Raw genomic sequence first — 11,692 nt, 5'->3', positions numbered from 1 at the left:
TCCTGTTTTTTCTGGAAGGAAAGATCTATAGAGAATTTTCCAAACCTTTCCTCTATCATTGCAAATATCTCCTTGTTTAGACACCAGACTGAAGAAGATGAACTCTGCTCAGAGAGATGCTAGCTTGGCTTCTGCCAAGAAAAAAAATCTGGAAGGAGAGACTTAACAGGGAGTCTGATCTTGTCCCCCCCCCCCCCCCGTTTGTTTACGTAAGTTACAGCGGTGGTGTTGTCTGAATATATCAGCACATCCTTCCCTTGGATTTGAGGAATAAGCAAAGATATTGCCTGGATCACTGCATAAAGCTCTTTTTAATTTGATGTAGACTGATGCATCAGATGAGACCATCTGCCTTGAAGGAGATGCTGGCCGCAGGAGGCACCTCAACAACAAGGACTGGCATCTGTAGTTATAATCACTACCGACGAGGGAGACCAAGGTACCCCTGGAGATAGGGTGTTGGGGTTCATCCCCCATATCAAGGAAACCCTTGCTTTTGACGAAAGGGACATTTTTTTGGTTTAGTGATGAGGGATTGCCATCCCACTTTTGAAGGATATCTGTCTGCAACATCCTGGATCTGTACCGAGCCCATTTTACTGCTACAATACAAGAAGTCATCAGACCTAGTACTGACATTGCTTCCCTGAAGGTACATAAGTGAGACCAGAAAATAATTTCTACTCTGTCCTTGATTAGGACTAGAGGCAGGAGAGAAAGCTGAGGCTTTGAATCCAGAAGGATGCCTAAGAAAATGCACTGCCTGGAAGGGGTTAAGTTTGACTTTTTTTAGATTCAAATTCCAACCTAGATCTTTCAGTATGGAGCAAACTACTTGAATGAAGGGTTTCTGAGGAGTCTGATACAATCAGTAAATCGTCTATATATGGAACTAACAGGATGTTTTGGGTTCTTATGAAAACTGCCACCTCCCCATCACTTTGCTGAATACCCTTGGGGCTTGGCACTGTAAATGGACCCATGCTCCCTCCTTAAACACCGCTACTCTTAGGAACTTTTGATGAGAGTTGTGGATGGGAATATGGTAGTAGGCACCTTCTAAATCTACAGAGGCCATCATGCAATTTGGAAATAGAAGGATTTGGGATTTTAGGGACTCCATTATGAATTTTTTGTAAGACAGAAAGATGTTTAACTTTTTCAGATCTATTATAACTCTGAAAGAACAGTTTTTTTTTGTTTTTGTTTTTTTTCTTCCTTTTACTAAGAAGAGAGGGGAATAGAATCCCCTCCTACCCCTGGGGGACTGGAACCAGGACTTTGAGCAAAGAGATTTTATTTCTGTTATTATGGCCTCTTGTTTCAGGGAATCTTTCACTATCCCAGTGGGAAAGGATCTGTCCGGAGGAAAAGACCGGAACTACTGAAGGAGACCTGATCTTGGGGTGGATAGAACTCAGGGGCTGGAAGAAATTTTCTCCCAGGCCCCCACAAACCTGGACAGAAGCCATCATTGTTTGGGATCTGTGGAACTAGACTCTGTTGGGATTGAAGAGGAAACCTCTACCTTTACTAGGGACTTTAAATTTCCTATTGTCCTGAAACTTCTGATTAGGCTTTCTGGACTGTTTTTGCTACGAAAGGAATCGGGCACGACCCTGAGTGGGAAATCTTTTCTTCCTATCAAAAGCCTTCTCAAGTACTTCGTCTAAGACAGGACCAAAAAGGCCATCTCCAATGCAAGGGATGGAACATAGTTTGCCATTTGAGCCCACATCACCCTTCCACTGCCTAAGCCATGAGGCTCTACTAGAAGAATTCGATAAAGCAGCTGCTCTGGCACCCAATCTTACAGAATCTACCGGCAAGTCTGCCAAAAAAATCTTCCACCTTGGAAATTATGGGTAAGGATTCTATGAGCTCTTCTCTGGTTAACAAGATGGGATTGTAATTGTGAAACATGTAGCAGCTACATTGGTTCTGATAGAAGTTGTGGCAGCCACCCAGGTTTTTTTGTTAAAGAACTCAGCTTTTTTTGTCCATTGGATCAGACAGAGTTCCTAGATCCTCAAAAGGCAAGGCGGATTTCTTAGTTCTTTTAGCCACCGGGACATCAATTAACGGGGCTCTAACCCATGACTTAGTGACTGACTCCTCAAAGGGGTACTTCCTTTTAAGGAGTTTAGGGGGGAAAAAAAGGATTTTCCCATTCCTTATCAAATATTTGCTTGGTACTTTTATGCAAATTAAATGTACGGGACTTCATGGGGCCTAAGCCTTCATATAGGGTGTCTTCGGCCATGACTGTTTCTCTGCTCTCCTTAAGATTTGCCGTTAGGCGGATTGCTTTAAGGAGCTGATCAGTATCATCTGGAGAAAAAAGCTATTTGGATTTAAACTTAGGTTGCTAGCAATTGCAGAGGACTCCTGGAACACGATAACTTCAATACAGGCTGCACATATAGACTTTTTATAGGCAGGATCTAACAGCTTCCTACATTCTACACATTCCTTATTACGGGATTTAGAAGATGACTTCTTGCTACCCTACAGAAAAGAAAAAAAAATGTCTGGCTTAGCTAGTAGAATATGGAATGAAATTGAAATTCTCACCCAGAAGTAGATCCACACCTCCCTAGCCGGGCTGGAACTACTCTTCTTGGATCATCCACCTCCCTCTGTCGAATGCTCCGACATGCTGGAGGGAGTTTAAAAATCTTAATCCTTCCAGTACTTATCAGATGCTGTATGATACAGAAAGTTCATATCTTTTTGAATTTCTTTTGTCTGTCTACGGTGCTCTCTTCTGACACCTCTGTCCATGTCAGGAACTGTCCAGAGCAGAAACAATTCCCCATTGAAAACCTCTCCTGCTCTGCACAGTTCCCGACAAGGACAGAGGTGTCAGCAGAGAGCATCGTGGACACAAAAAATGAACTTCCTCTGTATTATACAGCAGCTGATAAGTACTGGAAGGATTAAGATTTTTTAATAGAAATTAACAAATCTGTTATACTTTCTGGCACCAGTTGATAAAAAAAAAATAAAAAAAAAAAGTTTTTCCCCGGAGTACCCCTTTAAATGGTTAATGATAAGAGTAGAACAGCTGCACAAAATGTGTAATACCTGGTTCTGATTAACATGTCTGTCTCTAGTTTAAGCTGCCTTTAGTGGCAGAGCCTCTTTCGGCTTAGTTCACATGGCGGTATTTCCGAACGGAATTCTGCTGTAGCAGAGTCCCATTTATTTCAATGGGATTCTACTGCACGGTGTACATGGCTGAATTTCTGTGGCAGATATTTTTGCTGTGGAAATCTCGATTACAGGGTCCGCAGAAACGTTGGACCAGTTCAACATTTCTGTGGATTCCGCTCGGAATGCATAATTTTTGAGTAGTCCTAGTGCCACCGAAACATGCAAATGTGCGGAATGACCACCCGGAAAATCCCCTTTTTCTAATTTTTCAATTAAAACAACTTAAAACAAAAGTAAACATACAAGGTGTTGTCGCATGCGTAAATGTCCGAACTATTAAAATATAATGGTCAAGTAGTAGAAACCACAGCCGGTGTGGCACGATAAATTAACTCCACCTGACACCAGTGGTAAGTCCATCAAGTGTCTCACATAAGCCTTCCATACAACCAGTGCTCTGTGGTCCCGAGAGTGTCCAACATAGGATTCGAGCAACGTGGATCATTCTGTCTGTATATTTTTATATTAATATATAAATGTTAATTCGGTCAATGGCGTAAACGTAAAAAATATACCAAAGTCCAGAATTGCATATTTTCGGTAACTTCATATACAATACTAGAAAAAAAGCGATCAAAAAGTCCCATCAAAACAAAAACGGTACTGATACACAGCGCAAAAATTAGCCCTCATACATCCCGGTATATGGAAAAATAGAAAATAGTTATAGGGGACAGAACAGGACAGTTTTAAGCATACAAATTTTCATACATAGCTATAAATGTAAAAAAAATTTAAAGAAGTAAAATAAAACAAAAAACTTATACAAATTGGGTATCATTTTATTCATATGAACCTACAATATATAATCTGTCGTTTTTACCGAAAAGTGCACTGCGTAGAAACAGAGGCCCTAAAAAGTTGCAAAATGGCAGGTTTTTTGGGGGGGGTTTTTTGCCCCACAAATAATTTTTTGTTTCACTGTAGATTTGGTGGTAAAATGAGTGATGCCATTACAAAGTACAATTGGTGACACAAAAAGAACAAGTCCTCATATGGGTTTTCAGGTGGAAAATTGAAAAAAAAAAAAAAAAAAAAAAAAAAAAAAAGAGTTATAGCTATTAGAATCTGGGGAGGAAAAAAACAAAAGTGCAAAAATGAAAAATCGCTGTGGGTTAAAGGGGTACTCCAGCGCTAAGACATCTTATCCCCTATCCAAAGGATAGGAGATAAGATGCCTGATCGCGGGGGTCCCGCCGCTGGGGACCCCAGTGATGTTGCACATATCACCCCGTTACAATCAGTCCCCGGAGCACGTTCGCTCCGGGTCCGATTACTGGCGATCACAGGTGCCAGAGCATTGTGACGTCATGGCCCCGCCCCGTGTGACGTCACGCTCCGCCTCCTCAATGCCAGCCTATGGGAGGGGACATGACAATGGCGGGGCCCCCGCGATCAGGCATCTTATCCCCTAGCCTTTGGATAGGGGATAAGATGTCTTAGCGCCGGAGTACCCCTTTAAATATATGTACAAATTGATATATGCTGAGTGATATACAGAGCCATGTATGTCAATCAAAGAGGGGCTGGAAGGTGAAGGCAAGTGAGGAGGCGTCCCTGAATGTGGCAGCCCCACCTCCATGACCCTTGGTTCTGAAATAAAAGGTGATTTTATAAGTTTAGAAACCACATCAGCTCCTGAAGGTTCAGTTAGCTTTTAAAGTCTAACAGTTATGCAGCGGTGACTGCCGCTCTTAGAAGGAAATAAATCTTGCTTCATATATAACCCAGGTCAGACTAGTGGTTACTTAATCTCTCCAGCATTGTAAATATTTTTCTCTTACTGCACCACAGGTTGGTTTCTAAATCTGGCAACCCAAAAGGCAGTGTATTCTAAATGTGGCACAAAGTGGAAAAAGCTTCATATGGGACAGAAGCAGATATTCTGTCTATGTAGTTAGGCTATGTTTACATGTTGAGGCTGAATTGTCTTTTTTGATTTTTTTTTCAGCGATTCTGCAAAACCATAAACATAGAATGTGGTCACAATCATGCATTTATAAGAACAGTACAACAATATTCTTCTTTGTTTCACTAAACTATGATTGCCATAAATATGCAAGCAATTATGTCTACAATTATTAAAAACTATCTTACCGGCGAAAGCTGCAGACTATCAACATTTTGTACACCATGGCTTTGGCTGGAATCAAGCAATTCTACGGATGTCGTACAGTTATTATCACCTGTCACTGTAGAAATATCGAGACCAGATTCCTTCATATTTTCACATAGCTCATTTACTTCATTCTCAAAAAAGTAGGAAGTTAAAAAATCATTTTTTGTATCTAAATAGGGAGCAATATAGGATGTATGATTCTCATGGCAATCTGTTTCATTGTGTTCCACAATTATTTCCGTTTCTGGAGTAAATTCCAAGAACTTTTCATTTGTGTGTTGGTATTCATGTTCCGGGATCATACATTCAAGTGATTTTGCTCTTGACAGTTGTGGCCTATGTCTAACATTTTCTATACGATCTGGACCTAGTGATACTTCATCTAGTGACCAAGGTCTGGTAGTACGGCTACCAAGGGAATAGCGTCCAAATTTAATTTCCCCACAATTCAAAGGCTTCGACTTTCCCTTTAAAATAGTCAATAAACTACTATTATTGCTGTCCAGAATGTATTTAATAAAGAGATTTTTTGCTAATTCCAATTCCAGTTTTAAGTGCCGAATGCGTGCAGCCTGTTCACCATCATATTCCCAACGAATCTTAGACAGAACATCCTGAAGTCTGCACTGGCATTCACTAGCAGATGGGAAGTCAAGTTCATATTTTTTAGCATTGCTTGACTTTGTTGTATAACCCTTATTCAGCAGCTCATCTATCAATTGTTTCTGCAGCTCTCTTGCTTGTCTAACTGCTGTATCTCTCTCTTTTTGCAGAAGTGTCTGAAGCTCTTTTAGTTCCTCATCTTTCCATCTTATGAGTTGCTTTATTTCTAATTCTCTTTCTCGTAAAACTGATTCTTTTATCTGCTGTAGCTCCCGGGTTTTCTGCTGCTCCAACTTGGACTTCAAGTCATCCACTAGCTTTCTTTTTTGTTTTTGAAAAGTCTCCTTAAACTGCTTTAACTCTGATGTGCACCTTTTCCTTGCATCTTGTGTTCTTAATTTTTCACTTTCTAATTCCTTCTTTACCAGTTCAAGCTCTCGCTTATATTCCTCTGCAAGAATATTTTCTGACTTTTTGGGTGAAAAACGGAAATTACTATTGCCTTCCTTTAACATGGTTTATTAGAATATGTCAAGAAGCAGAGATGAAGGAATGTGAAGCCTCAAGCAATACTGGGGGTCATTCACGAAAAATTCTCATCGGCCCATACTGGCTGTAACAAAGGAGAAATTGGAAGTTATTAACATAGATACACCCCAATTAGGCCTAGTGCACACTGCGTTTTGTGTCCTTCATTATGTTTAATTATGCTCTATACAAAAGTGTAGTTGACTAGATTATTGTTTACAGCAAAAGATTGTATATGTTGCAGTTTTTTTTATAATGTAAGTCAATACGGCATTTGGCTTACAGCAGATTTAGTTATTAGCATTCATTAACATTTTTGTTTTTATCTTGTAAACAAATGTAGCCTGAACCTAGCCTTACTGAGTTAAGAGAGTAAAGTATGAAAAAATCTGTAAGGATATTGGCATTGAAAATTACTCATTATAAACTGAACAAAGCTTTAAAGGGGTATTCAGAAGAAATGTTTTTCTCTAAGGTTATGTTCACACGATGGAATTTCCATGCGGAATTCCACACAGATTCCGCAGCAGCAGAGTCCCATTGATTTCAATGCACTGTTCACATAGCAGAATTTTCTTACCTGAAACATCTGGCGTGGAAATTCAAAATCCGGTGTCTGCAGAAAGAATAGACATGTCTATTTTTACTGCGGACAATACACAGAATGCATTGCCGTCTATTCTCTGTGGACATTCCCCCATGTGAACATAGCCTAACTGCTGGGCCAGGTCCTTGTGCTGACACCAATACAAGAAAATACTGCACAGTAAAGACAGACACTAATGCTGACTGGGGAGCAAGGAAGGTAGGTACAGAATTTTCTTCTATTTAACTGCACCCTAAAAGCCATTAGAATTTTTTTTTTTTTTTTTTTTTTATGAGCTCTGCGTACAATAAAATAACATTTGTTTGAAAGCAAATTCAGTGCTTAACCCTTGTTTCTATGAAGTTTTGCTCAAATTATGAAGTGGATATGTTGAAAATGCAGTTCAATCTGTGAGGACCATGTTATAGAGCAAGAGGACCTAAGCAGACTGGCATACTTTGTAAGAAAAGATTCAGTAGTAATATCTTTTAATTTATCTTATATTAGAACCACTGCTAATTCTGGGTTTAGACGAGTATGTATACTAGATAGCTGAGTGAATCAAAGTACTGAGAGCCTGTCCCTCTTTCATGCTGCCCCTTATTTGAAAACATGGAAAAGCAAATCCAGCAAATGTGGGGGATAATATCTTTAATTTTTTTTCAGAGTCTTTTAAAATTACATATTGCTTAGTAGCCAATAAGAACCATTGCGTTTCAGGTGTATCACACACCTTAAATCATGGTATGATTACCATGATTTAAGATGTGCGATACACCTAAAATGTGTTGGTTCTCCCATGGCTACTAAGTACTACACAGCTCAAAAAAAAAAAAAAGGAACACTAAGATAATACATCCTAGATCTGAAGGAATGAACTAATCGTATAAAATACTTTCGTCTTTACATAGTTGAATGTGCTGACAACAATTCACACAAAAATGATCAATGGAAATCAAATTTATCAACTCATGGATGTCTGGATATGTAGTCACACTAAAAATCAAAATGGAAAACCCCACTACAGGCTGATCCAACTTTGATGTAATGTCCTTAAAACAAGTCAAAATGAGGCTCAGTAGTGTGTGAGGCCTCCACGTGCCCGTATGACCTCTCTACAATGCCTGGGCATGTTCCGGATGAGGTGGTGGATGGTCTGAGGGATGTCATCCCAGACCTGCACAAAAGCATCCGCCAACTCCTGGACAGTCTGTGGTGCAACGTGGCGTTGGTGGATGGAGACATGATGTCCCAGATGTGCTCAATCGGATTCAGGTCTGGGGAACGGGCAGGCCAGTCCATAGCATCAATGCCTTCCTCTTGCAGGAACAGCTGACACACTCCAACCACATGAGGTCTAGCATTGTCTTGCATTAGGGGGAACCCAGGGCCAACCGCACCAGCATATGGTCTCACAAGGGGTCTGAGGATCTCATTTCGGTACCTAATGGCAGTCCGGCTACCTCTGGCAAGCACATGGAGGGCTGTGCGGACCCCCCAAAGAAATACCACCCCACACCATTACTGACCCACCGCCAAATCGGTCATGCTGGAGGATGTTGCAGGCAGCAGAAAATTCTCCACAGCATCGCCAGACTGTCACATGTGCTCAGTGTGAACCTGCTTTCATCTGTGAAGAGCACAGGGTGCCAGTGGCTAATTTGCCAATCTTGGTGTTCTCCGGCAAATGCCAAACATCCTGCACGGTGTTGGGCTGTAAGCACAACCCCCACCTGTGGACGTCGGGCCCTCATGGAGTCCATTTCTGACCGTCTGAGTAAACACATGCACATTTGTGGCCTGCTGGAGGTCATTTTGCAGGGCTCTGGCAGTGCTCCACTTTCTCCTCCTTGCACAAAGGTGGAGGTAGCAGTCCTGCTGCTAGGTTGTTGCCCTTCTACAGCCTCCTCCACGACTCCTGATGTACTGGTCTGTCTCCTGGTAGCGCCTCCATGCTCTGGACACTATGCTGACAGACACAGGTCGCATTGATGTGCCATCCTGGATGAGCTGCACTACCTGAGCCACTTGTGTGGGTTGTAGACTCCATCTCATGCTACCACTAGAGTGAAAGCACCACCAGCATTCAAAAGGGACCAAAACATCAGCCAGGAAGTATAGGAACTGAGAAGTGGTCTGTGGTCACCACCTGCAGAACCACTCTTATTGGGGGTGTCTTGCTAATTGCCTATTATTTCCATCTGTTGTCTGTTCCATTTGCACAACAGCATGTGAAATTGATTGTCAATCAGTGTTGCTTCCGGAGTGGACAGTGTGATTTCACAGAACTGTGATTAACTTGGAGTTACATTGTGTTCCCTTTATTTTTTTGAGCAGTGTATGTGTCATTTTTAAAGGCTTTTCATAAAACTTGAAGATTTTATCCCCGCATCTGCTGGATTAGCTTTTCCATGTTTTCGTATTGTACAGGGTCTATATGAATATGTGCATTAGCTGGATCCTTGCCTCTGTGAATGCACCCGGTTTGAGCAGCAAGCAGCCCGACAGGTTCTCTGTAACTGTACATTTAGTTGGGTGTCATTGACATTCAGAAAACAAAGGAAACCTGTCAATTATTTTATGCAGCCAAAACCATGGCCAGCATGACACAGGTGCAGAACACCGATTTACTCTGAAACGCCGAGTCCCAGGTAAGTAGTCATAGGAATATGGAATTTCGGTAATATGAACGGCAACTTAATATTTATCAATAATATAAGCATGGAAATTACTTCAAAAGAATCTGCTAGTAGGCCTATTGTTAGATTCCCCACTTAAAGGATTAATCTGACCCTCCAAAACTGATGATCTATTTAGGTCAGCCATCAATATTAGATTACTGGGTGGTCCGACCCCTTCCACAGCCTCTTTGGTGTTTACTGCTGATTATCCTACTATTGCTACACTTTTAGTAGCCATGGCACAAGAAACTGTAGGGTTGTCCCATTTACACTGTAGTTCCCTGCATTGTGGCTACTGAAAGGACAGGAATTACAGGATGAGCATTGGGCAGTTAGCCCCCGAAATCCTCTCTCTGTTCAATGGTAAAATGAAGCAGAAATTATGTTGAATGGTTGCTTACTTTCTGCAAAATTTAGCAAAGTCCAATTGACTTAGGCTATGTTCACAAGGCAGAATTTCCTCACTAATTTGTTTATCTAATTTTCCATGCAAAACCATGGCACACAAGTAATTTGAAGCAGATTCCGAGCAGAATTTCCATGTAGAAATTCTGCCTGGAACGGAAGTACCATGGATGTCAATGGAAGGTCTTGATGAGGAGTATTAATTGGCATGCCCATTCTTTAAGCAGAAAAATACTTCTTGTCAGGACCATCCATTGACATCAAATGGGACTTTGAATCCAGGCAGAATTTCTACATGAAAATTCCGCTCAGAATCTTCTTCAAATGACTTGTGCCATCATTTTTGCTTAGTAGATTTTAAAAAAATAAATAAAAATCAGTGAGGAAATTCAGCAAGGAAATTGAGCCGAGTGAACATAGCCTTAGGCTCTGTTTACATGGCAGAATGTCTGTAGAAATCATCGGAAAACTTCCGCAGGTCATTCAGCAAATTTTATTGCACATTAACCTCAATGGGGAATCTTCTGTCCACTGTTGCGGAATTCCAGTCCAAGACCTATTGAAGTTAAAGGGGTACTCCAGGGTAGTATATATTTAAAAAAAAAAAAAAGTTCCAAAGCCGCCACATTACCTGGATATGTCCAATGTCAACCATCCGGCCTGATATGCATGTCTCCTGTGTCCCTTGTTGTTTTTTCTGGCTGATTGATATTCTTTGCTGTCCTTCCCTACCATTACCTACATCTCCCAGCAATCAATGCAGTTCATCAGCCAGCTCACTCAGAGCAGCCCCCACCCTCCTTCTCTGAACAGCAGAAAGATTCAGTGTCTGATTGGTTTAGGATGCACACACATCCCAACTCTCAGCACTAAAGAGAGCATGACTCTGCAGTGCAGAAACCACATTGAAAGCAGCCACGACCCTCAGAGAGGGATTTGGACCCTCAGAGAGACACATACAGAGGGGGATTTGGACAGACAATAGATGGCTGGATGATGTCATTCCCTCGCTTCATTTATGTAAGTGACAACTAGGGATGTCCCGATATTGGTATCGGGCCAGATACCCGGCATTTGCATGGTATCAGGGACTTGTTTAATGTCCCCGATAGCAAGCCCGATACCTGCTGCAGTGCAGCGTCCTCCAGTCAAATGCCACGCTCCGCTGCCCCGCTCTCCCGCTCGCATCATGGTGTCCCATGGAGAAGCATGTGAGAAACGCGTAACTCCACCTCCTCCACAGTGCCCAGTGTAACGCTATGGAGGAAGCAGAGTGACGTGTAGGATGCTATGATGTGGACGGGAGAACAGGGCGGCAACACCCGACAGATGACAGCCGCAGGTGAGCAACTCCCAGGGGCACTACTGAAGGTGGTGGGGGGGGGGGGGTGACTTGCTATCTACATGGGGGTGCTGTACACAAGGGGGGGGGGGGGGGAACCTGCTACTAATGTCTGCAACTATCTATACTACCTACAAGGGGACACTACCTACTATTAAAAGGCAATTTTACAGCAGAGTCACCAGCACTAACTTGAATTTATAGGTAGATGC

General features: G+C 41.9%; 1 protein-coding gene across 2 annotated transcripts in view; it reads right to left on the bottom strand.

Moving 5' to 3' along the window:
- TSPOAP1 (TSPO associated protein 1) overlaps window positions 1-11,692 on the bottom strand; it is a 224,871-nt gene that overhangs the window by 194,453 nt on the left and 18,726 nt on the right. For both annotated transcript variants that reach the window (XM_056558563.1, XM_056558562.1), the window contains one exon: window positions 5,314-6,551. In XM_056558563.1, the coding sequence (XP_056414538.1) occupies window positions 5,314-6,453 (1,140 nt within the window). In that variant the 5' untranslated portion in view covers window positions 6,454-6,551. The remainder of the gene's footprint in view (window positions 1-5,313; window positions 6,552-11,692) is intronic.

Source organism: Hyla sarda, chromosome 2 (genome assembly GCF_029499605.1).
Source record: "Hyla sarda isolate aHylSar1 chromosome 2, aHylSar1.hap1, whole genome shotgun sequence".
In the NCBI taxonomy this organism is placed as follows: Eukaryota; Metazoa; Chordata; class Amphibia; order Anura; family Hylidae; genus Hyla; species Hyla sarda.
The sequence above is the reverse complement of the archived record's forward strand: the minus strand, read 5'-3'. Positions and strand labels throughout refer to the sequence as shown.